At 39.0% G+C, this 27,879-nt stretch overlaps 1 protein-coding gene across 5 annotated transcripts in view; it reads right to left on the reverse strand.

Annotated features, from left to right (window-relative positions):
- Window positions 1-27,879, reverse strand: part of LOC116095049 (EGF-like and EMI domain-containing protein 1) — a 599,877-nt gene that overhangs the window by 475,779 nt on the left and 96,219 nt on the right. For all 5 annotated transcript variants that reach the window (XR_004120413.1, XM_031376552.1, XM_031376549.1 and 2 more), the window contains 2 exons: window positions 24,995-25,104; window positions 23,344-23,448 (listed from right to left, as the gene is read on the reverse strand). Coding sequence is in view for 4 of the 5 variants with exons in the window: in XM_031376552.1 (XP_031232412.1) it covers window positions 23,344-23,448; window positions 24,995-25,104 (215 nt within the window). In the remaining variant the exon portion in view is untranslated. The remainder of the gene's footprint in view (window positions 1-23,343; window positions 23,449-24,994; window positions 25,105-27,879) is intronic.

Here is a 27,879-nt window from a genome sequence, read left to right on the forward strand (position 1 = left end):
GACTAGTTTAGGTTGAAACCTTTATATAGTGCCCATAATATTTTTAGTAGAAACACTTCTCAACTATACCATGAATACATGTTGAGTCCTTTCTAAAACCCCGAATAAAGATGAGATATTATCTTCACTACTAGTGATCATGACTGCATCATTAACTATTCACTGTGTTCAAAATGTCCTTGTAGGTAGAGAGCTGCCTATCATCTGTCATGTGATCATAGCAAGGTCTAAATAATTCCACTCACTTCAGTGACTCTATGAATTGTCCTTGGAACCCTGAAGCCAGTAAAGATTATTACCGAGTACCAGGCCTTTCGTCTTTGCTGTCAAATCAGTTTGATCATGATGGTGGGAGACCGATGACAGTGATGTGGGTGTTGGTGCTGAGAGTATTAATGGTGGTGGTGACGGTAATGGTTATGGTAATGATGGTGACAGAATTAGTAGAGGTGCTGCTGCTGCTGCTGCTGATGATGATGATGATGGTGACGTTCATGCTGGTTGTGCTGAGGATGGTGATAATATGGTCAAAGAAAATTACATTGGTGATGGCAACGATGGTATGATGATGGAGCTAGTGGTACTGGTGGCTATGTAGATAGCAGTAGTATTGAGTACTTGCCACTTATAATAGTGTCAAATAATTTAGGTATATCTTCTCAGTGAATTATTTAATGATGGTGTCAGAGAAGAGCTGTTTCTCTTTTCATTATAGATGAAGAAATTAAAGAGAGCACACAAGGTGCCCACGTGGCATAAAGTTGAGTACAAACACTTTGAAGTTGCTTTACAGAAAGGATGGAACACTTGTCATACAGGGATTTTCACCTCCAGACGATGATGATCCCCTCTTGTTGGCTGCTTGCCTCTGTTCAGAGCAACAGCGAACATTAGCTGATGTGGAACAGCCAGTGACATTTGCCAAACAAATCCTCTGGTTTGGGTGCTCACCTGGAGAAGGCATGGTGGTGAAATCTTTGGACTCTGGGGCCACAGAGCTTAGGTTTGAATACAGGCTTTCCTATTTCCAACTGATATGATCTTTCCTAAGTTACAGAACAACTCTGTGGCACAGCTTTATGTAGCTGCGATAATAAATATCTATATCATAACAGCATCCATAGATCAAAAAAGCACCTTCCATGCTTTCAATAAGTGCCTGGAAACTATTAGATTCTCAATAAACCTAGTATTTGAATTTCTCAGCCTGCATCAATGGGGCATGGGTAAAACCTCCACTGAGGTTTAAAATCTCAGGCACCTGAAAAATACCATAAAACGGAAGAGAATCAAAGCATAGTCACTGGCCTTTCAGGAAATTTTGATTCAAGAAACCTGGTATCTATTCTCAGCTCCATCATTACACAGAATCATGGCCAAACTCAAATCTGCAGGAGATGCTATTTTCAATGAATTTGCCCCCAGTAACTTGGACACTCATACCCATCTTAAACTAGTTAATGGCAGACAGCATTCAGGCAATTAGCATGTCCCTCTTTTTAAATCTGTCCTCAGCACTTTATAGCAATGAGCTAGTTATTTAGAATAGCTGATGAAACAAATATTCCAGATAATTTAATTTTGGTGCTACAACTTTTTATTGTCAACTATTTACAAAATCTTTTGCTAAACTGGTTACATAATTTCCTGAATTAGTAAACAAATTACAGGGCAAGAATCCAGCTACAAATAAACTATGAACTTCCCAGTGTCAAGTTCATACTGTGAGGAAATCACAGACAGAAAGATGTTATCTCAAGCTCCAAAACACAAGACTTCAGTCACAGACCACTACCATAAACAGGGTATGAGTTAGCTGGCTTGGGATACCTCAGAAGACAGTACAGACTGGGTGGTTTAAACCAGACAGATTTATGCCTCATTCTTCAAATGGATGAGAAACATAGAATAAAACCAGCAAGAGGGGAACTTTGGTTCTGGGAGCTCTTGCCTCCTGGACCTTTGCACACAAATGAGGAAAGCAAGGCCAGTGTCATAAGCTCTTAAACTTTAATTACCTTCCCATTTGCTGTTCCTCCATGATGACATGGAAGCAATTAAGTAATGACTTGGACATAAGAAATTGGGAGGGTTCTAACTCAATCCATAACAGGAGATGTGTAACTGGCAGGGAAAAATCATGGGACTTGAGGAGAAATTTAATAGCAATTTGGATAAATCAGTGTTGGGTTTAGAGAAGGAACTGAGATAGACCAACATAAATACATGAAATAATTCTATAATCACAAATGCAATTTCCTTTAAACAGTTCTCCTGCTTCTGAGAATAGCTTCATGAAAGACAATGGTCTTGGAAAACTTGAGAAATAATCCTCAAGTTTTCATTGATGCTGTTTGTAAGGAAGGAAGAAACGGGTCTTAAGGAGGGCCCAGAGTCCCCTCTTGTGACTGGCTCTGCCTCCTCTTGCAGCCTACCAATTCAATGTCTCCCTCACCACTACCTATACATCTCTTTCCTTTCCTTTGTTCCTCAGCTCCTCTCCATTTTCGGCATTCCCAGAAAAATCATGACAATTACCATCACTTCTGCTGATACTCCAGTACAACATTGCCCTTGCAATCTAGAAGGTCCTCCTTCTCACACAGATGTTTGCTCCAGTTTTTGCTACATAATCAGCAGGTGTGTTGGGAATGTTTGTTTAGCCCCAGAACACTTGCATAGCATGAACCAGGTACTGGGTTCAATTGTCAGCACCAGATGGAAACAAAGATTCAAAAAGGGGGAGATGCCCTCAGAACCGCACCAATTTGCAATTACTTGGACCAGGTCCTGGAAAAGATGCCGAGAGAACAGTCAGCACAAATATTGGCCTCTCTCAGACCCACAGAAGCCAGAAAACACGTGCAGATGGAGACCAAGACACAGAGCTAAGTTTCTCCTTATATGGGTAATTATAGTCATACACAGAACTCCGGAGCAGCTTCTGAAGGACCTGGTCTATACCTCTGCCCTAAACACTGTCTACAGTTGGCAGCTTCATTTCTCTGGTCTACCCATTCTGCATCTCTTTTACTGTCTTCTTCACTGTCTCTCATGCTTTTCCAGAAGACTCTTGGATTCACATACTCAGCCAGATGTCACTGGAGTTTGTCCCTCAATGCTTTCAAAATGCCCAGTTCTATTTCATCCTAGCACTGCCTGTCACACATGCCTATTGTCTGGCTCCTAAATACCTTGTATAAACTGGACTGTGCACATGGTCCAATAATCTTTTCCTAACTTTCTTATACATGGTATTCATGATGGTATAGTTTGATTGTTCTCTTTCTAGTTTCTGAGAGACTTTTTCAAGAAGGAAGTCAAATTGGGTCAAAGATTTTCTATTTTTATTGTGGTGATAAGAGAAGTTTTGTCCTTGACTCTATTTGTGTTGTAGTACATTTATTGGTTTGTATATGTTGCATCATGTTTTTATTCTCTGGAGGGGGACATAATCAATCTGATCATGCTGCTTTTTCCTTTCAAAGGCATTGTCACATCTTATTTTCAAATATTTCCTTGACAATTTTTTCTGTTAGGTTCATCAAGAAAATTGGCCCAAGTTTATTTGATGTCCTTATCAAGTTTTTCATAAGTCTGTACTCTTAAATGCTGTAATGCTATGAAGCATTTTAAATTTCTGAGCTTCATAATAGCTAGATATCCATATTCAATACAAACATATGTCATGGTTAATCTCCATTACCAACTTGATACCATCACCTTGAAAATGGACCTGTGCAAGATTATCTCAACTAGGATAAATAAAGTGACAGGACCTGCCCCTCCTCTCATAATATCTCCCTCTCAACTTCATGTTCTCCATATGTGTGACCAGTTAGTGTCACCCATATGAGCATTGGTATGGAGTGATCTGTTAGGTAGAAAATAGATAACTTTCCAAGAGTCATCCTCCCCTAAACAGGTGACTATTGTTTCACCAGCATCCATAAAGTGCCAAAATATCCTCAGCTAGGGGTAGGCCTTGGATCCCTTCTCTCCTCTGTGCTGAAAATTGTAACTGGTTTGTTCTTGGGTAGGTCTTCTGCTGGAACTATTGCTGCTGTCAGTTTCTGTGTACAACAGACATGTCATGTCCAAAGAATAGCTCTTCAAAGCACCCCCTTCTAACTCTGGTTCTTGCATTCTGTCTGTCCTCTCTCCCAAAATGTTTTCTAAGTCTTCCTGGAGGAGAAGGTCAGTGGCATAGATAAGGCAGTTATAGCAGAACACTCAAACTACTTTTTTTTTTCTCAGCACTTTGAACACTAATGAAATAGCCAGTACCCATTGAAATATAAAGCTTCATTAACTAAGGTTCAAAGAGATGGATATAACACAAATATTTAGAAGTCACTTTGACAGTATGAACATTCAGAAAAACACCACCAATGGTTTCTCCACTAGGAGAAACCATTGGCCTGTAACTTCTCAAGCCAAAGGTTTTGGCCACATTTCCAGTAGCAAGCATGACCTTCCCTTCTGTTGTGCAGGTCTCAAATACAATAAGAGAATAGTTCGTTACCACATAAACAGTCTTGTCATTATTGCACAGCATGCACATCCTATAGCATGCAGAATCCAGCACTGGAGAAAACAAACATTTGGTGTATTTTCTCCCTCAGCATCCTGCATATCACATTCTAGATCTATGAAAGAGAGCCAACAAGAAGTTTCATGTTCAATTCCAGATTGATTTCTGTGTGTTCTGCAAACAGAGCAAGGTGAGTGTTGTCTTCAGCAAGTGGGTCTTACCATCTAGTTATGAGTAACAACCAAGAGCAGTAGAAACACTTGTTTTGAATGCCTGGAACAGAGATTTCTATTTATTAGCCTACAAGTTCTGAGAACAGCAATATGAGGTATTTCTGTTCAAGCTTCAAAAAGAGAGACCAAGGATATCCACACACAGAAAAAAAAAATACCAAACGAAAATAATGCTACAGGCCGTATCACGTATGTTGTTTCAAGTTATAATACAGAGACATAGCAATAAAATCAGACACATATACCAATAGAATAGAAAAGCAGACCCCAATATAACTTCAAATAACTAGAGCTACCAGAGTTTTGTCAAGGATCCCAAAAGTATGTATTGAAGAAAAGGTAGTGTCTTCAACAAATGGTACTGGGAAACCTGGAATTCAATATTCAGAAAATGAAACTAGATCCTTGTGTCTCGGCTTACACAAAACTAAACTTCAAATGAATGAAGGATCCCAACACAAGACCCAGTGGCCTGAAATTGCTAGACGAAAAGGTAAGAAGTATACTCAGCTTATAGACACAGCTAAGGACTCTCATTTTAGATTTTTTAACTCATTCAAATAAATCCATATCTATTTGTCTTGGGAGATGACTTAGCAGGTATCCTAGTTAGGACTACTATTACTGTGTTGAGAGACACCATGGCCAAAAGCAACTTGGTGTAGAAAGGGTTCATGTGGTTTAATATTCCATATCATAGTTCATGATCAAAGGAAGTCAGAACAGAAACTCAAGCCTGGCAGGAATCTGGAGGCAGGAGCTGATGCTCAGGCCAGGAAAGAGTGTTGATCAGTGGCTTACTCAGACTGCTTTCTTATAGAATGCAAGACTACCAGCCCAGGAAAGCACCATCCACAATGGCTCGGCCTTCCCTCATCAAGGACTAACTAGAAAAATTCTTTACAGGCTTGATCTTATAGAGGCATTTTCTCAGTTGAGACTCCCTCCTCTGTGATGACTCTAGTTTGGGTCAAATTGACATAAAACTGTCCTAAATAGCAGATCAGATTACTTGCTATACAAACATGCAATCTTGGGTTCAATCTCCAGTATCAATGCAAAAAGTGGATGTGGCCATACAGGCACCTGTAACACTGTGAGTTGGAAACAGGAGGATCTGAGGCTTGCTGGCCACAAGCTCCAGGTTCAGAGACCCTGTCTAAAAGAATGTCTTCTTTACCCTGCAAGCAAACACTCATATGCACATACATGTATATACACTACAAATACACACACATACACATACACACAGTACACACACTACACATATACACTGAGAGAAAAAAAAAAGAGCTATTGCTATTATTGCCTATTCTATGCATACTCTACTGCGCTTTGGATTCACAAATTAGTTTTGCTCTGATGATCCAAATGTACTTTATATTTAGCGTTATGTTTTGAGAAATACAAAAGATGCAAGAGCCATAGAGTTCAAGTAGGTTTTATGGGAAAGCATTTGATTTCTATGTCCCCAGGTATCATGTAATCATAGTGTGCAGGGCATGCTCAAAGATCCTTTCCAGCTCATCCTAGCAGATTCCCTGTGCCAGAAATGTAATCGTGCAAACTGTGGTTGAACCCATAACCCAGCATCTCATTAGTCCTGACTTCTAACTAGTTTAAGTGTCCTGGACAACTTTGCATAATTACATGATTGCTTGAATGTACACTTGAAAAGCCTTCAAAGAGAAACAGTTTACTCTCTATAAACATCAGTTTTTTACACCTCAAAACCATTTTCTAGACCCTTTATTACAAATAAAATTGCCTGAACAATGAATGTATACAGGGCATTTAAGTGGCTCTTGTTGAGGCTTGTAGTAGGGTATGTTTTGTTTGGTTTTGTATGGATTTTTAACCTATTTATAAACTCCTGCCATCATAAATCCCATTGTAACAATAGTATCTCACTCAGCCTCTATCTTCCATTTTGATTAGAAGGCAAATGCAAACTACTCTCTAGTCTGCCCACCTTTTGTGAGGTTTGGGGTTAGCCAGCACTTTCAGCCACTAGCAATTGAAAGCTAGTAGCTAGAAAGTAATTTACTTCTTTGAGTCTTACTCTTCAGAGCCAGGACAATCCGAGCACATCTTTTTTGCACCAAAGACATTAAGGGAGAATTCCTTTTCAAGTGGTTATTCTTGAATTCATTTACTTTTGACACACACAATGAAATCCCAATTCCCCTGCAGGCTGCTGGGTCTTTGTTTCCTATTTTGTGCACTGTCTATCTCTCTGCATCTTTGAAGGAACAGCTGCAGAAGTCTCAGAAGCTCACAAGTGCTTCTTCATGGTGGGCTATTACCATCAGAACTTAACTGTCTGATGATTTCTCAATCACCATTTTGCGGTTTCCTTTTTAGGGGACTGAAAAGTTAAATAAGAGGCTCACTTTTTCTAAGAGTCACATAAAGCATCTGGATCTTTGGTGAGTGCCCTTTCAAGAAACAGAACTATTTCTGATCAATGGGACTATGAAGTATAATGTCATAAACACCGAAAACATCTCCTCATATTTATAAAAAAACTTCTGTCCAGAGGGAACGAGGAACCTTATAGGCAAGTGAAAAAACAGGTGTATACTGCCCAGTTAAATATGAGATCACTAACCAAATACATGAGAAGAGTCCTATAAAGCAGGAAAAGCAGCAGAATAGACCAAAAACACATCCATCCACAAGGCGCATGGCACCATGGTCAAAAGGCAGAACCACATTAGCACCACAAGCTCATCATTTGGGTCCCCATAACTCTCACTTACAAGGACCTTGAGCAGTTTATTCAATTGCTCTTTGCCTCCATCATCTCATCTCTAAAATAAGGATGATAACAATAACTGTCTTTCAGAGTTGCTACACCGAGCAGATGTGCTAAGATATGGAGCAATCTTTTACACAAGATTGAGAGGCAAACGCAAACTGCCATCTTCCAAAATATTCACCATCTCCTGTAGTACAGAGAAATTTCTGAGACACTTTCCCTACAATACATGAAACTGGAGGTCGCCTCCAGGCTTAACTTTAACTATTGCAATGGCCAGCCCTCTTTCATCCTGTCTTCTCTGCTTGTGCCTCATTTTCATCCATTTCAATGCAGAAAATATAAAACGACTCACCATGATTAATCAATCCGTTTGCAACCGAGACCAGCCTGGAGGAATACCTTTGAAGAATCTACAAACAAAATCGGCAGACTGTTCCCTTTCCCATCCTTAGACTTTTCTGGTTTATATTTTAACAAATAAATCTCTTTCCATTCATCCTTTTCCCTTCAAATGTTTTACCTACAAAATATGTCTGTTTTGCTTGTTTTCAAGCATGAGAATGTGATTTCAGTATCAGAGAAATCATGTTTTATGATAGAGGTTAGAGCTAGGTTCAAATATCTCCATTTAAAGCTATATTTCAGGAATTGGATTCCTTATAACCTTAGTTTTCAGAATTCACATTTTAACCTGAAAAACAAAGAGTATATAAAGTAATGTCACAACATCATAGAGATTTCACAAAATACTTCAATTATAAGACCCTGGCATAACTTTCAACTGGTGATAATAGCAAGTTCTTGATCTATGTGTCTCTGGGGAATGATCTCCCAAGGAAATGGTAGTGGGGATAACACATACTGTTCCTGTGGCCAGGACAGAGAGGATTTCCTATGGTTTAAGCCTGGAGACACAGACAGGTGTTTGTGAATGATTATCAAGCAGGGGCATCAGACACCTCAGTCCAGCAAGCACAGCAAATGAAAATATCTCCCCACATACTGGTACACTAGAAGACATAAGGCAGCTCTTGTCTAAGAAACAACCACATCAAAGGCAAATGTATCCTAAGGAGATTAGATAAGCAGATTTGGATCCCACCAGTTTGATTGTATAATAAGCCAATTCGAAAAGAGAACTTTTTTTTTTCAATCATCCGTCACAATCGCCTCTAAGTCCTGTAGTCACCCATGAAGGAAAGAAGAAGCAGCACAACCCAGACTACACCCTTGCTTCTGTTAACCAACAGCTTCAATACAATCAGAGATGGGAGCAGGGAAGGCCTGGGACTCTGGGCGATCCAATAACACAGATATGCAGTCCTTACAGAGGAGAGATCATCCAGAATTATTGTTCAGTGGTGTGTGGAATCTACATTTAAAAGCTAAATTATATTTCACTTAAATGTCTAGAGGCAAAAGAAAGATCGGGTGTATAAAGAGAGCTTTTGACTTACAATTGACTTTGACCACTCTTGTAAAACTGCCAGGAATTATCTAAAAGGGGCTCTAATTTGGTGCAAAGTCACCTCCCAACAGCTTGTGATAGAAGTCAGGAATCAGGCAAGAGAAGCAGGTCAGAGGAGTGAGAAAGCTACAGTGGAGGCAGGGGCAGGGTACTAGAGACAGCCAGAGGGGCATTTCTGTGACCTTCTTATCATCGAAAAGGACACGGGAGTCAAATGGATCCTTTCTCCTTGTGAGGATGCACAGGAAAGGTACAGCGCAGACAAAGGAACAAGACAACGGAACTGGAAGTCTTCTGATGACAAATTATTAATGCTTTCTCTTTGAGAAACTGCAAGCAGGCAGAAAAGGTCTAACCTGAAGAGAATGATCAAAGACTGAAATCAAAGCTTTGATGCCCAAGTTGCTTTAGAGCTCCCTAAGCGCAGAGGAGCCATGAATGCAGCTGGGAAGACTGTTTGCGCCAAATATATTTTGGAATGAGTTGGTGACTTAATCCCTGGGAGGATACAGGAGTGGGATTAGGCAGTGATTAGCTGCCTCTGAATTTTAGCGATGACATTTAATTTGAAGCTAAATATTTATATTTCATTGTTAGTGACACCTCTGGAGCTTTGTATCTTTAAAAACATATGCCAATGCAAGTGATGGGCTGGGAAGAATGTTTTATTTGGTGAAAAGTTTGTTTTCTCAGAAGATTACATGAGTGATTGAGCTATGTGTTATGGCATAAACAGAAAACTGTCCATGGGAAAAGCCTACTGAGCCGAGCAGACAGCAACAGCCACACTAGTTTTCAGAGAGATGATGACCCGTTCCCAGACATGATGACTCAGAGAAAAATAAGTCTAACTTTTAAACAAAATTGTGCATCTCACATATAAAGGCATATAATAATCAGTGACAGCTAAATAAAATCCTGATTAATCCATTAAGTCAGCTCATTCAGTGCATGCATTTCAAACTCAATTGGTTTCAGGTCTCTTGCTGCGGGCCAGATACAAAGGAGTTTAGACTCTGTCCTGTCTTCAAAACCTCCATCCAGCAATTGCAGAACCTGAGACTTTGAAGTGATCTTAATCGTTTTTTCCCTATGCTACACACCCTACCTTCACAATCTCTTTTATGCAAATCCACATGGCCATCCATAATCTTGTTGTATATCTTTAAAGAATGGAAGCTTTCTACTTTCCTGGGAAGATAGTTCAGCTATCAGATTCTTAAAGTCCAGTAGGAGTCAATGCCATGCTAAATAAATAAAGACAGGAATTACTAAAACTAAAGCACCTGTCATGTAAGTGATAGAACTCATGCAAAAGCTATGTATCATCCCAGAGCACAGAAAGCAGAGACCAAACATCCTTGGAGCAAGCTGGCAACCCAGCCTACAAAGAGTCACCAAAATGGTAAGCTCAAGATTCAACAAGAGACCATGCAACAAGTCAGGCAGAGAGTTATTCAGGAAGATACTGGAGGCAATACTGTCACATTCAGACCTTCTTCCCTCCCCTCAAACAGCCCATGCACTATCATATACATGTATCATGTACATGACTACACACATGCATACATATATTCATACATAGCACATATACATGAATATACAAAAGGGGAGAAAATGTTTAATTGGAAGGGCTAGAAACACATCCATACAAAACCCTGCATGCTGGGAAAGTAAAAGAAACAGCCAGATTAAGGTAATACCTCCATTAAGTAAGACTTGTCAATTAGGCTGCACATATTTTCCACTTTCAAACTTTGTGTGCAGCTAGGTCTATAGCTGTGTACAATTGCAGTGTTCATGAGCAGATATCAAAAGTGTAGCATGAGTGAGAACACTGAATCTTGCCAACAAATCCCTGTCTAATTCCAAAGAGAGCATTTCACAGAGACACAGCAGGAGCCAGAAGCAATGGCCTTGGAGGTTTCTATTCTGTCTAACCTGGTTAATTCCTACAGGACTCAAAGTGCTAACTAAGAACACCCTGTGCAATGTAAGGAAATAAAACCACTGTATCTTTCTCTCTCTCTCTCTCTCTCTCTCTCTCTCTCTCTCTCTCTCTCTCTCTCTCTCTCTCTCTCTCTCTCTCTTTCTCTCTCTTTCTTTCTTGTTTGTAGAATTGTAGAATTTTTTTTTTACTTTTTTATTGGTTATTTTATATATTTACATTTCAAATGTTATTTCCCTTCCTAGTTTCCCCTTCACAATGCCCCTGTCCCCTACCTCTATGAGGGTGCTCCCCCAACTGTCCACCCATTCCTGACTCAGTGCCTTAGCATTCCCCTACCTTGGGTCATCGAGCTTCCACAGAACTAAGGGGCTCCCCTCTCAGTGATACCAGACAAGGCAATTCTCTGCTACATATCCAGCTGGAGGCATGGGTCCCCCCATGTGTACTCTTTGGTTGATGGTTTAGTCCCTGGGAGCTTTGTGGTGTCTAGATGGATGATAGACTTCTTCCTTTGGGGTTACAAACACCTTCAGCGCCTTCAGTCCTTGCCCTAACTTCTCCATTGGGGTCCCCATGCTCAGTCCAATGTCTGGCCGTGTGCCTCTGCATCTGTATTGGTCCAGCTTTGGCAGAGCCTCTCTGGGACTGTGTCTTTCTAAAGAAGGGAGAGACTTCCAGTGTACTATCATTGGAACTCAGCAATGGGAAGCATGTAACACTTGGAAAGTTTTCTGTTATGGGTATCCCAATGTAACCCATTACTATTCTTCTGTATTTAAATATCATGAACACAGACAGGTAAAGAAATTCTTATTCTCTAAAAAATATGATGCTTAGATGAAACACATCTCACAAATAATTCAAAATTCTTTAAAGGCAATGAAGTATTTGTGACTTAAAGCTTTAGAAGGTACTTGATCACTCCACTTAAAATTTCTCAATTAAAAAACAATGTACTTATATAAGAAAATGTGAAGTATATGCATAGCAATTTGTGGAATAATAGAATAAATGTGTAAAACCTTCCAAATAACAGCAGAACCACTCTGTGAAAATGCTCTCATTCCAGTGTCTCAATACTCTTTTCCTATGTTATGTTTTCCACTTAATGAAAACCTTCTTTCTTCTTTGATAATACATAAATGACCAAATTATGCAAGCCACTATCTATAATTTCTTGTTTAAACTATCACATTTTCTCAGCCTTTATTTTCCTGTTATTTCAATAGCTTTTTTGTTGATTGACCATAGAAATACATTCTTCAGTCAAAAGCAGAACACTTGTCATCATAATGCATATATAAAATTTTAATCATGGCTTTTCAGGGACGAAACTGTTCAAGTTACACTCCTGGAAAAGATTGTTTTTCTCTTTGAATTGGACCATAGTTGAGAAGTGAAATCACAAAACAAAAACAGAAAAGACTGCGTTATATTTTATCAGACCTGTCCACCAAACATCTTCATTTGCATTTCCATCCATTTTCTTCCATTTGAACCAATCATTTTATTTGTTTGCTTTGATTTTAATGTCCTACTCTCTCTCTCCTTTTATATTGCCATCTTGCATCAGGGTGTCCTCTATCAATGCCCTTAATTCTTACCCATAATTCTCTAAGTTAAACATTAACTTGTTTTATTTTACAAGTCTTAAGGATGGGATCTTCTGTAACGCCCAATCAAACACTGTGTGTATAACTAAGGTAGCTGAGCTTTGCCTGAAAGCTTTAATTCTGGGTAAGTATAAATTATCATAGTAATATCATACATGAACACTTCCTTCTTTTTATATAAGAATGAATCAAGAGCTATGGCCACATGTTTTCCCAGTGTTTACCTACATCAGGACCAAGATGAGTAGAATAGCTCCCTTCTAGGGAGCTTGGAACCGAAGTGTCACTCCAAATATACCACAATGACCGTGCTACTGTAAGAATTGAGCAAACAGGGACACCTCATAAAAATACCAAGGAGCAAGGAATGTCCATTAAGCCTAACGACAGAGTTTCAGAAGGGTTTACAGAGAAAACATCAGTCCCCAGGAGATGCCCTAATTGTGAGGAGTAATGCCTTGTTCCAAGGAATCTCCCCAGTAAGGGGTAGATCCCCCTACCCCTCCTACGTTCTATCAAAATCTCCCCCTCACCTGGGGCACAGAGGTCAATGAGAACAAAAGACAATAGGCTATACCAATGAGAGATAACCAACTCATGCTGTAAACCTATGCACTGAAAGGTATAAAAAGTGTGTGCTTTTGTTCCTGGAGGTCTGCAGGACAACCCCAGTATACTGGTTCAATAAAATCCTCATGCAATTTGCAGCAATCTCCCTACTGATTCTTTGCGAGTAGGGCACCCAGGCCGAATTTAACACTACTGACCACAGTGTACAATGGCACAGAATTTCCACACTAACTTTGCACCTCTTTTCATATATTTTAAAGACTGTTTGGACTACTCAGAATACCTAGTACAGTGTGGATATTATATAAATAGTTGTCAGGTTCTATTATTTAAGTCATAAGGAGAAGAAAAATACATTTATTCATTTCTTCAAATATTTTCAAGCTTTAGCTGACTGAATGTAAGGAACATGTTGACAAGGACTGCTGACTTTTTCCCCACTAAACTCCAGTGTGCCAACATGGAAACCAAAGCAACTGGTCCATAGGCTATAGGGAAGATATTGTTCTCTTCGGTAACCCTGATGCTCTTCAGTTAGCTTAATTATTCTCACTTAAGTCACAGATTTGCTTTGACCCTCCCCCAAGGGTGAACATAACAGAAACATCTCAAAATTGTAGAATATGCGTGATCCTGGAGAAGAGTATTTGTGATAAATAAAAGCAGAAATCACAACTCACAACAGAACAAAATATAACATCTTTCCTGTTGAAATGGGAAAAAAATAGCCCCTAGTTAAGTTACATAACTAAACCCTCAGTTAAACATTCTTTAGCATTCAGTCTTTAAGCCATTTTTAAATCATCCCAAAAACTTCAGCAAATGTCTCCTGAAAATGCAGTCAGGCTCTTAAAACTCTAGGTCTTGTGGGTTTTCTTTTCCTACTCCTCCAAGTCCCCAGTCTCCAGAATTGTTCAGCTCCAACAGATTATAATAATGTTATTTTCACACTTGCCTTCTGTGGTTTGCCATCTGATTCAATAAATGGGTGTGTTAACCTATTGTTTTCAGCCCACAAAGGGAGTCCAGAAACTACTCTTCTTTAGCAGCAATGAGGAAACACCTACTTCATCTCTATCCACATAGCTGAGCACAGTGCTACACTGTCTCATTGTCCCTGTGTCACACAGTCATAGAAAACAGTGCAGATACCCAAAGCACTTTACTCTTGAACAAGAAAAGAGACTTTCCTTCCTTGAAAGTTCAAAGCAACTGAAGCATCTGCAGGATGCTATGTTCAGCCCCAACTACCAATTGCAGGTACAGTCAGGAGCTTCCCAAAACAATCCTCAAATTTAATAATCTACTACAGGGATCCATGAAATTCACAGGAAACTGTTACATTAAAACTACAGGAGGAAGGCTTGTATAGGATTGAGTGTGGAGAAATACCAGAACTGAAGCTTCTATTGTCGTTTTCTCATGGTGGTGATATAAATCAACCTCTTGGAACTATTGTGATTACATGAACAGACTCTCACCAGTAGGATACCTCATTCTAGCTACACCACTCAAAGTCACTTCTGGGGATCCATTACTCAGGATGATGATCACAGATATCCACAGAGTTGGCTTGAGGCTCTAGAATAAGACTTTATGATGGCCACTCAAAGCCCGAATCCTTAGTCACACTGTTAGTCTTTGTGGTGGGCTAAGAATCTTAAGACAAGTTGAGTGTGTGCCAAGATTCTGCCTTGTTTCTTTATTGTCTTATCTGGTGACCTAGGCTCTCCAGTGAGACAGGAAGCTATTGAATATATCATTATAAGGCCTTAAAGAAAACCTCACAGAGGCTGAAGTCAAAGGGCAGCACACTCTTGGATAAGGTTAATTTCTTTAACACACGTTTTTAGTTTCTTTTAAATCTTTGATTTGGAGCACTTATCTCCAACTTACATACTCATTACAGATGTGCCTATGGCCATTGCTATTTGGAAGGTCAAGAGATAATTATTAAAATAGTGGATGATAAAGCTAGTTTATCTGAGAATATGTGGAGGCAGGGGCAGCCGTAGCAAGTGTGGAAGGCAATGCGTTTCCTAGTAGAAAACCAGATTATTAGGATTTGATAGGAGCAGCAGATATACATGTCAGGAGTTTAGAACTTGACATATTAGGCAGAGAGAGGAATTATTACTAAATTCAAGCACTTGCCTTTGAGTGGAAAGGCAGACATGTTTGAACCTTGGGATGAATACAGGAAAAGAAGTCTTCATAGTGCCCTTAGAGGTAGCCCTCAGCACTCCCAGATCCTGCATGAGCAACTATTTGCTGACTACCAGACCAGACCTCCATCGCCATTAATTTCTATATTCTAAGAAGTCTGTTAAAATGCTAATACATTATCATGAAGCAGCAGTGGATTCTTTGTTTAACTGTGTTTATTGAGAGAAATAATGGAAAGAATCTGAGTGGAGGAAAAGAAAATGTGAATCGTAAAAACCACAATGAGGATCCAAAATAACAAAGGAAACCTGTTGTATAGAAATTTCCTCTAGAATGAAAACCTATCTTGGATAGAAGCTCATTAAGACACAGGATGCTCACAGGAGTATCAAAGCGAATAATAAAATGTTCTAAGGGAGGTGGAACATTCTACCCTACAAGGAAGTTTGCTAAGTACAGAAATACTCAAAAGTTTCAGGTCATCCCTGAAACCGACACTAGGCACTTGTCCTCTCAAGTACATGTAAACCCAGACTGCTGAGAAACACTTTTGGGACAACTAAGCTGCCTACAAGAAGCAGAGCCCAGCCTAGATGGCACCTGGAAGAGGCAGAGAGCAATTGACCTACCAGGGGAAGACACTCTCTGATCTGCTGAGCCACCTGCATGTGCAGTGTGCTCCCAGATTCCATCTTCCATGAGTTATCATGCATGCTGGGGTAAGATTTTGGTGATGCAGCTATTTGGGTGATCATTTCGGATTCTGGCAAAAACCCCAATACAACTCACTGGTAGTATCTATCATACTTCTGTCTGTGATGTGTGGGTGTGTTGTTTGCTCTCATCCCAACCTCTCAACTGCACTCCCCTCCAGTACACACTATAGTAAAATAAAACAAGGCTGAAGAGATGGCTCAGTGGTTAAGAGTACTGACTGCTCTTCCAGTGGCCCTAGCAACTACATGTTGGTTCACAAGCATCTGCAATGGGATCTGATGCCCTCTTCTGGTGTGTCTGAAGGCAACAACAGTGTATGCACATATATAAAATAAATTTTTAAAAAATATATTAATTAAATAAAATAAGAAAAAAGAAAACAACATGAGCAAAAAATCTAAAACAAACAAACAGAAAAGGCATACAGGACCCACTGTACTGCAAGCCTGGCTCATGCCTATTTACGTATGGGGTAGCAACCTACAACATGAGAGTTAAAATATCCTATTTGACACATTGACTTAGCTGCTAACAAATGTGACCCTGGAAATTCAGTTAGGCTTCCTGTGTCTCTGTTACCTTGACTCTAATTTGGTAATAATATAAACTCTCCCATAGAGTGGGTGGGAGCTTGAATGAGGTAACATATGGGAAAGCACCTTGCATGGTTTTTTTTCACTACTGCATAAATATTTCATTAGTAGTTGAACAGATTGGAAAAGTAGCACTTTCTCTCTCCCACCTCTCCCTCTCCCTCTCTCTTCACATGTGTGTTTATTATTTCTTTAAAGCAAGAAGATTCTACACAAAATAATACTTCAAAATAGTTCCATTAAAAATACATTATACCTATATTTTTCACCTCATTAACCTTTATTTTTAGATTGTAATATAATTACATTCTTCCCTCATTCCTCCCTTTTCTTTCTTCCCTCCAAATGGTCCCATATACCCCCTTCCACCTTTTTAAAAGCATGACCTATTTTTCATTAATTGTTGTTATATGCATATATGCATATGCATATACATGCATATATGATCCTTTTAAATACATAAGAGTCTCCATGCTCTACCATGAAAGAAACAGAGCACACCAGCATATTGGGGGCTCTGAAAAGGATAATTGTATATGGAGCCACATATGTACATCTTTCCAGCCTTAGTAAAGTACAGAAGCTTCATTCCATCTTATGTTTCTTAAAATACAACAGAAGAGGCAATCCAGAGAACAGACACTGAGAAATAGAGTACGGTAAGGAGACTATTCTCTTCATATTTTTAAATACAATGATGACAAATTATTGCCTGTGCACTGAATACCATATGTGCTTGACCTCTGCCTAGAGTACTCAAAATCACTGTATAAATAAATAGGGAAGATGGCACGTGCAACAGCTGCTCTTGTTATAAAAAAGATCTTAGCCTTGACACACACTGCACACATTTACAGTCCCTGGATTTCTAAGTTTTCTCCATGTCACTATACTCCTCTCCTTATCCCATTCAGACCTAACTTCTGGCTATATTCTTTAGGTTTCTCTCCATCTTCTACTCTGAATACTATCTCAGGAAATCCACCATTGAATCACACTCAAATTAGCTGGTTTGTGAGAATCTCCTACCTGAGGAAGGTCACTCTGTTCAACCTCTTGCCTTCCACCCTTGTCCTCCAAAATGCCAGACACAACAGAAGGCACAAAATATTAGAAGCCTTTCTTCTTTACCCAACATGAAATATTATAATCACACAGTGGTTTTAATGACTGAATACACCACTGTCTAACACTGGGCAGCCACATTCCTAGGATACAGGACTGGACACCTAGTTCCACAGATGAGCATGACCAGCTTTCCTGATATTACAAGGAATTATGCTTTCAAAAAGAGCTAGGTATGAACTACCTAGCCAAACTAAATGATGTTATTGTACTTTTAAGAAAATGTCACAAGCTGAGTTACTTAAGCAACAAAAACAAACATATCTTTCCAAGCTTTATTCCCTAAAATAGTGCCATGCATAGACAGCATGAGGATTAACTGAAAACATAAAACACATGTACCATGTGATGGACTCTGGCTCTGTGGCTAGAACTGGGAGACACCATATTGTCTCCTAAGGACTATGAAGATACAAGTCTCTCTGCTGCCTCTCACCTCACTTCGTAGGAAATGTTTGGTATTTCTTGTCATATACCATTATTTTGATGTCTTCACTTTCTTTTGATGGCCTTCCTGTGTGCACATGTCTCTATTCAAAATTTTGCTACTAGCTATAAAGCAACCTCCCTTTATTATATCTGTAGCAAGCCTATATCAAAATAAGATCACATTATAAGGTACATGAATTCAAAACTTTAATGTAAGAAATGTGGCAGTAGGGAAGACAACTTAACCTATAGTGTAGCTCAAACAAATTACTCCCCTAGGAAGACTTCAGTGTAAGAAAACACTTTGCCCCAGCCTTCTACCTAACAGTATTATGCACAGATAGTCAATCCAGTTCCTTGACTAGAACATGCCTACTGGTCAGCTATACCTGTGACTCAGTCTCCAAAAGTTGTTCAGGTTCCCTGGAGCAGGGAGCCAAACAACTAGAGCTTTCCCCTCTGTCATGAGCTCCCCTTCCAGGATTCTCAGAGCAACCTCAGCAAACAAGTGGTACAGGTAGATGATACATTCAGCTTAAAAATCACTCCTGTTAATCCTTAAGGCATCTCACAAATAACAACCCATGCACACCATGCAGCAACACAAAAATTGTCAGAATGACATCCCAGCTTTCAGGTTAAACTAACAAGCTCTTGGGCCAGAACATAGTATTTATGGATCTTACATGTCCTGCATCCTTGCTGCTTGCTCTTAGACCAGTCTCTATGACTCCGTAGTACATAGAATGAGGTAAAAAACATAATATTCATTCCATAGCCTTTAGATCGTTGGTAATTTAATGTATATGAAATTCTGAAAATACTGTCTGGAACATTATTGGAACTCAGGCAAGCTGGCCTTTTTGTTTCTTTAAAAATTGATAATACTGGGGCTGGAAATATAATCACTTTCTTCAAGACAACATAGTCAACACAGTCAAAGTAGCCTCATCCTCAAAGCGTCTGAAAACTTCCCAGATATCATTCCAAAATCTTCTTATTTTTCATATATCCAAGCACCATATTTTGAAGTAGTAAGGTCATATGGAGATTCTTCCATAAGTACAGAAAATGGAGAGCCAACAAGTGATGCTGCATGTTCAACATACCCCAATTTGGACTGGAAAGTTGGCTCTGCAGTTACCCGTGTTTACTGCACAATCAAGAGACTGGGAATTAGGATTGCAGCACCTGAGGAACAATTCAGGCTTCCCATACACGTTACAAACACAGTTCTGAAATGTATAGAGACAAATGGAATGCTGGGGCTATCTGGCTTCCAGTCTAGCTGAGAAAAAGGGAGCACCAAAGTCCAGGGTAAAAGAATAAGGGGAAAAAGACAAATAAAGATGTCCAGATATTGTCTTCTGGCTTCTGTATGCATATGTGCACACATATGCACTAATACACACATGAGAGAGAGAGGGAGAAAGAGAGAGAGAGGGGGGAAAGGAGAGAGAGAGAAATACAAGAGACAAAGAACTTCAACTTCAGGATGATTTGTCCAGAAAAGTGAACTTAACAACAGGATTATGAAGAATTCCACCAGTTAATTCTCTGCATATAAAGTCTTCAAACACCAGGTTTGGCTGTGTCAAAACAGGCAAAAATGAATTACTGCTTCAGACCCAAGACAGATGGCATATTTTTGGTCACATATTGTGCACCACTTTCTATAGCCAAGACAATTGTTGTTGTTCCTTTATCTTCTGTGATATTCTTCTGTCTGTGGAAAATATACTAGCATCTCTACCAAATTTCATGATTATTCTGTTTACCTTTAATGACTGGCTGTATTGCATACTTACAAGCATTTTTGAGAGACCTCTCCTCTCCTGGTATGACATAGATGAACATCCTTCTCTTTCTTTTAGGATAGAATCTTCCTCCATCATAGCAATGGTGAATTGCATAATAACCATATGTTTCCCACAGGACTAAGATTAAATTGTGTTTTCACATCTGAAGCATCTAGTACACAGCCTGCTATATAAATATTTACTAACTGGGAGACTCAATAGAAGGTTGATTGACTGACCTACAGTGTGGATGAACAAATATGCACACAGAAAATAAGGAAACTTGAAGCCTCCCAATGGCCACATTATCCTTTTACTTAACTTGTAAGCAGAACAACAACAGAAGGTCGGGTAGTGACATGGAATGAGGTGTGACTTGTGTGTGAAATTCATCAGTTCATGTAACTCCCAGATCTCTCTGAAGCCATAACATTTCAAAAGAGAAAACTTCACCACCAGCTCTCTCGCTTGATTTGCATGTATTCAAATCTTCAAAGTATTTCTTTTGATTTCTTTAATCAATAGTTATTTCTGAAAGCTCTTCATTACTTCCTAATTGTCCAAATTCATTTTCTTCATTTGCTTTATTAGATGCAGGTTTAGTTTCAAATGACTTAAGTAGATCAGCAATTTTAGAAATCATTACTAACTTCAAGCGTGGCTCTCGCTTATTAAGACATTCCCACTATGAACAGGACTACAGTCCTTATCTTAAAAAGGGCAAATGTCTTATTTTTAGAGTTCTTTTTTACCAACATAACAGTAAAACCAACTTTGCTAAAGGCTCCAAACTCACTGTACAGTGAGCCTGATGATCTGAAATAAGAATGGCATCCTTGGTTCTGAATGAATATGTGAGGATTCTCTCACTAGTAAATATCAACAAATAAGTAAATAACAAGATTTACTTCAATTTTAACCACACACAGTCATTATATTATATCACACACACACACACACACACACACACACACACACACATGCACACACACACAATCCTTTAAGTATAAAAAATTTGAACTGCATATAGTCACTGACCCCAACAACACCATAGCTGAGACGTTCTTCATAAAATGTAAACTACAATATTATCACAAGCCTGATTATTGTGCCAAAAAGTAGAACAAAATTTGGAACAATGCTTATCACTTAATAGTTCAAGAAAAAGAAGGAGGCACACTGATGTAATAAACAGCTGAGTGTGTAAAATTCAGCAAGCAAAGAGAACAACACAAAAGCTTTCAAAAGCTATGGCAATGGAAAGAGAGCATTAGATAGGAACAAGGAGAATAGAAAACATTTTAAGGGTCTTCATCAAAAACCAGTGCCAGCATATACTTTCACATGTGCACTCTTTCATACCCATGTGAATATAAACAATTATGAATGGGGTGCCTGTCACGGTCATTTGTAGGCAGGAGCAGTTATGTATAGTTTCAGTTTGCTATACTGCATAAACTAAGATTTTGTAGTACTTGGGAATTTTTAATGTTTTAACTCTTGAGTTATTTTATATATAATTTCAAACATAATATTAAAAATGTTTTACTGTGATATATATACATATATGAAGACGAGGGGGCAGACATCACACATAGGATCTCTGGTCCCTAAAGAAGTGTTATGTTACAGGAGTCACCAGACTATAATATAATTTCTTTTTAATTAGGTTCTCCACTTGCTTCCCAACTGCTTGATTTCCTAGAAAGTCTATTTTATCCATTAAAACTACTGTCCTAAGTTTATATAGTTAAAGATTCCACAGTTGGGTGGGTGAAATGCAGTCCCATGCAGGGGGAGTCTAAACTTCGGATCTTTGGGAACATGCCCTTAGGTCGTCAATTCTTTTTTACATTCAACAAGATCCCTATGGAAGGAGAAGACACGGTGTCAGAATCTAAGGTAAGCATGCCCGGACAGCCGCACTGGCAAGCCCAGCAGGGACTCCTGGCGAGGATTTTGTATGGGTGTTATCCTGTGGCTCTGGAGACTCCATGATATATAGACAAGCTTGTGCAAAAGACAATCTTTCTTCCTATGTTTAAAATTATCCACCAAGGCAAAAGTATAAAAAAGAAATTTCTGACTACTTAAGTTTCAGATAGCACATTAATTACTTTGGCATGGGACTTGTTAAGAAGTTGGAATCATCAAAATCCTCAAGCACTGGTATACATGATAAAGAATAAATTAACCCAGGTATAATTGGGCCATTATCATTACCATATGCCTCTTTTATTACCTTTGTCCTCTGGGACCTGATATCTTGCAAGATTTGCTCCACAAAACAATGCATTTATAAATTAATAACTAATTATGTTTTTTTTAAAAAAAAAAATCTTAGCGAACCAATAACATCTGTAACTCCCCACCAGTTATTGGACTAAGAAACCTTTAGTACCAGTTTAGTACCAATTAAGTATTTAAAGTCAAATACTTTGTTCCAGGGATTCATGTGTGATTTTTTTTTGTTATGTATAAAAACATTTAGCAAAATAGTAAAGATATAGCCTGGCGCTCAAAGTCTCCACTCATCTTTGTCTAAATGTCAGTCCTATAATCAAACCATAGGCCCACCAGCTTCATGTTCATTCATATATTTTTAGAATGTCAACTCAGAAAAGAGTTTGGGAGTTAATTGATAAGAACATCTCTGAAGTGACCCATGGGAGACAGGAGGAGCATTGTGCTTAAAGTGTGGAAGAGCCCAGAGCACATGAGTACTGGGACCTCAGAAGTCATATGTTTAGATTCATTTTTAAAATCTAGGCAGTAGATAAAAAAAAGACACACATATCAACTACTTTAAGTGAGGCCTCATTCGGTAGTAGAGGATAATCATTAGTCACCTAGAATCTCCCCACACAAGAAACATCCTATCTGTACATGTCCAAGTTAAAAGGTAAGCTTCCAATCTTGAATAGTAGATTAACAAGGGTTGAAGCTTTGGGGAACCATCCAAGTCTAGGACTTCCAGGTTCTGTCAATTTTTTTAAAGATATCAGGCTAAGATTAGTCATTATTACATAATAAGAAGTTTGTGCTGATTGTATTTTGCTCATTTATGGATCCTAGAGATATCACAAAATACCGTGCCACAGCAGCAGTTTCAAGTTATCTTCCACAAGATATTTAACATCTGACACTTCCTTTACAAAGGAAAACATTTTCTACTTGCGATAGCCCTTTCAACTCTTACTGTGAAGATTTACAACTAAACTACAGGCTACAGGCATATTTTATTACACTGTGAGTCTGGATTTCTGCTTGGTCATTAGTGACTCATTTTCAGTGGTCACTAATTCCCAGAGAGGTAACCCTCCAGGACACAACAGGCAGACGGTGCTAAATCATAACAGAACGGTCCTGTTGGTGACTTACCATATTGACAATGGGGTCCATGAAATCCTTGTGAACAAAGGCACTGCTGAGTGTCCTGATTTGAGCACTCCCTTCTACTGAAATGAGTTCCCAAGGAAGAGACAGCTAAAAGGGGTGTGCAATAGAAGGACAGGTAGAGTGGGAGAAAGAAGGGAAACCATCAGAATAGGTACACATTGTGCAGTTAATATAACATGATTTAGAAATTTCCACTGGCTCCTCCAAAAGATATCATATAGAAAATTGCCATTATGAGACAATGACTGACTGTTTGAAGCCTTGCAGAATTATCTGTAGGAACATATCTGAAGTTTTTGCATAAATGCAGATTCTGAGGACCCCTCTAGAATGACTTAATATGAATCTACCCTTTAACAAGACACCAGACTATTTGTATTCACATTGTAAGTGAAGTATTGGAATAAAGGAGTTGACTGATCAAAATGATCCTTAAAACAAAATTTAAAAAGTCAAATGAAATGCTGATATTTGAACTTGAGTAGTTGTTAAACAATAAGCATAAATAATTTTGCACAGACCTGTCACTTTCCTATACTTTGTAACATAGCTATGATGGGATTATGGGAAGATATTTCACTAATTTTAAACCAACTAGCCACAGTGGCATGAGTTTAAACTTACTCTTGACATAGCACTCAACCTTAGGCCCACATTCAACAAAACTTCTCTATTATATTTCAAGAGCAGAAAGCTCATAGGGAAAGGAGACAGGATGCTGGCAAACTCTCTACAGCATGCAGAGGAAAGAGAGCTGAACTGTGCTATGGTGCTGTGTTGACTAGACCCACAGAGCAAGCTAAGGGACTTGGCAATCACCATCAGGACAAAAAGGAGATAAAGGCCTCATGAAACAGACCACCTCTCACTGCCTGGTGGGCCATATAACACTACTGGTTCTGACCTGAGAGCTGCCAAACACAACATTCTGAAGGTTCTCAAATACTGTCACCAGAGGTTTGTAAACAGCAAAACCTCATCTTGAAAAGTACACTGCATCCAGAGTTCTGCAATTAATCATGACAAGCCCAAGTTGAGAAATCCCATTTAGATTTACTACAGTGATTTCCCTCTGGATTTTTGAACCAACTATGGATTACAAATTTGATGATATGGGAAAGGGGCAAAGAGGCAAGTGGGACGGATATCAAGGAAAGCCTTTCTGGCTTTAAAACAACTGTCCTTTATATCGACGGAATACACAGCAGCTTTCACAGGTCCTGAGCTGCAACCCATCATTAAAATGCTTAACAGCAAGGCTTTCTCTGCACATTTTCCCATGTTATGCGTGTGTCATTAGTATAGAGCAGGGGGTCTCAACCTGGGGGTTGTGACCCCTCATAGGAGTCCCCTAAGATCACCAGAAAATAGATATTTACATTGTGATACATACCACTAACAAAATTACAGTTATGAAGGACAAACCAAAATAATTTTATGGCTGGGGGTCAGCACAAACAGAGGAACTATATTAAAGGGTCACAGCACTAGGAAGGATGAAAGCCATTGGTCTAGAGCAATGCTCTGAATCTGCAGTTCTTCTAAAGGTGCTGAAAGGTAACAGGCACTATGTGGTTGAAGCAACAGCCTTTCCTACTTGTAACAGAACTTGCCAGGAAGAATTACAACTTACAGGAGAAGCAGCCTGGTTCATTATCCCATCGGTTCCAACCAGGGCAGCACCGAAAGACTGTCTGGTGCTCTGTGGCATATACATGTCTGTAGATGATGTAGTAGCGAATCCTACAGAGCAAAGGATATCAATCAGGAAAATGTATCATTCCTCTGATGGCAAACTTACCATTTCACAGTTATAAAAATTCCTCCCTCCAACTCAAATCCTCCCACATATATTAGGAGGTAGACAAATAAGAAGATGGATATCTATAGATATATAATTTTATATAGTACACAACTACCACATCACACATGTAATCAACATAGACATAGGCTGAGAAAGAATAAGAAGGACCCTATGAATAGTTTATCCTGATATTCAAATAGCATGTCTATCCTGAAGACCTCTCAGGTTATCCAGAGTGAAACCCAAAGTTGTAAGAAGAATACTGAAATCCTGAGAGAAGAGTTATGCATTTTAGGTTAACATCAAAGGCTCATTATAAGTTGATCCCACTATATCTTGCATTCTCAACCAGAGTTAAAGCCTGAAACATGATAACTGTCCTTAGTTAGGGTAGGGATAATGTAAGGAATCAACTGATAAAGCATACGTGCTCCCAGAACAAGCACAGTCCATGAAAAAGTATGTATATGAGTTGCAGAGATGACTCAGAGCTCCTAATAGGATTCAAGTTTCAGGGTCCATTTGTAGCCATTTACAGTTGCATGTAGCTCCAGCTCCAGGTGGTCTGACAATTTTTTCTGGTCTCTGAAGACACTGGACTCATACACACACACACACACATGCACACACTTAAAAATAAAATCTTAATTTAAAAAAGTGAATGTCAAAATTTCACTTGGGATGTAGCAATTACAGTAACAGAGGATTCTGAAGACTTTTTCATGAGAAAGGAGCAGAACGTTTTCCATAGGGTTAAAGTGTCTGCTGACTGCGGTACCCAACATCTCAAAGCATGCTGATTTTCTATCAAATCAAAGTTCTATGTATACTTTATCCCCAAAGTTCTAGCTCTGTTATTTGTAATCATGTACATTGTCCTGTGTCCTAGTGCAAATCCTTCATTATTCAAAACCAATTTCTATTTCCACTTCCTCTAAAGTCTTCCCCCTCTATGTCAACTCTCTTTATTTCTACAGTGTTTACTGGCTTCAACATCGCTTATGGCACTTAATTATACAACATCTTGAAATACTGCCTAGTATTTTTTGTGCACATCTTTCCAATTAGGATATAACTCAAACTATATACAAATGTTTTGGGAATGTTTGGCAAGATACCAATTATTTTCCTACATTGCTACCCTTCCCAATCAGTGCCACAAGCAGAATTGTTAAACTAGTAAGTGTTCGACGATAAAGAGATGAGGCCTGTGTTACATATTCATGTGTGCTTTCCCCGAATTCTAAGCAGCTACAAGGCTGAGGATTTTCTTTGATTCGGATCAATATTTATAATGAATAAACCATATTGGGGTAATACAAAAGATTAAATGAAAAAAACCATTTTCAAAAACAATTTCTAGAGCTAGAGAAATATCATAGTTGGTAAAGGGCTTCTCCTCCAAGCCAGTGTCCAAGCTAGTGACCTTGGTTTAACCCCTTAGATATACATGAACACTGGAATACAATGATAATCCCAGTACTTCTAGGGGGCAGATAGGAGACAGAAGTAGGAGAATTCCTGGAAATCACTGGCCAGGTTAGTCAGCATATGCAGCAGTGAGCAAAAGTGTCCTGGCCTCAAACAACCTCGAAAATGAAAACCAACACCCGCGGCTGTCTTCTGACCACTAGGTATGTACCATGGCACAGGGGCACACACACACATGCACACACACACACACACACACACACACACACACACTTTTTTTGAGACAAGGTTTCTCTGTATAGCCCTGGCTGTCCTGGAACTCACTCTGTAGACCAGGCTGGCCTCGAACTTAGAAATCCACCTGCCTCTGCCTCCACAGTGCTGGGATTAAAGGCATGCACCACCACTGCCTGGCCACACACACACTTCTAATAAATAAAAATCATATATACTATAAGCATTTTCCTAATTTTTGTGATAAATTTATTGCTACTGGTTTATATTCACACACACCTGGAGCACCTTCAGGGTACCAAGCTTTATACTGCATGTGTGTTCAGCATTCCTCATACTATCCATGAGTGCCGTTATTTTTACAGCTTTCCACACTAAATAAAGCTCAGAGAAATATATGAATCTAACTGAGGGACACAAAGCAAGTAATGAATAGGGAAATTTTTCTGACTTAACTCCCAATTAAATATTCTCAATTTAAAACAACACCCCCAAAAGAGTACTCATCTAAAGGATAAATACATATACACATATACAGCTGCACACAAACATACATATTTACAGTTATAAAGTATTTAGTCTGTATTATAACTGTTACCATGCTTGTACAACGAAAAGGCTAGATACTTAGAAACACTCTAACTTTTTACTGCAGATAATAGTATTAATGAATTCATTAACCTGGAACCAAGGTTTCTTATTAAGATTTATCATAAATTTAGATCCTTTTAACTCATTTACATAAATCCAACCCATTAGCACCCATTAGTATCAAAAGGTTCATAAATGATTTTTAAAACTATGTTAAATCTTTGAAAAAATAAGGTCTCCCTGAAGCCTGGACTCTTAGAAAGCATTGTGGGCACTTGCTTTTCTCCCTTCTCACAGCCTACTGTGTTGATCTGCACTCAAAGGCTGTAGTAAAGTTAAAGAATCTGTGGTATCAAAGCCTTTCACCGTGACAGGAGCAGGTCAGATGTTGGTTCACAGCTGCAGGGACCCTGGATCAAGCAGAGCCAAATTTAGCAAACCAACACAATATCCCTTGT

The sequence above is a fragment of the Mastomys coucha genome, unplaced genomic scaffold (genome assembly GCF_008632895.1).
Source record: "Mastomys coucha isolate ucsf_1 unplaced genomic scaffold, UCSF_Mcou_1 pScaffold17, whole genome shotgun sequence".
Taxonomy (NCBI): Eukaryota; Metazoa; Chordata; class Mammalia; order Rodentia; family Muridae; genus Mastomys; species Mastomys coucha.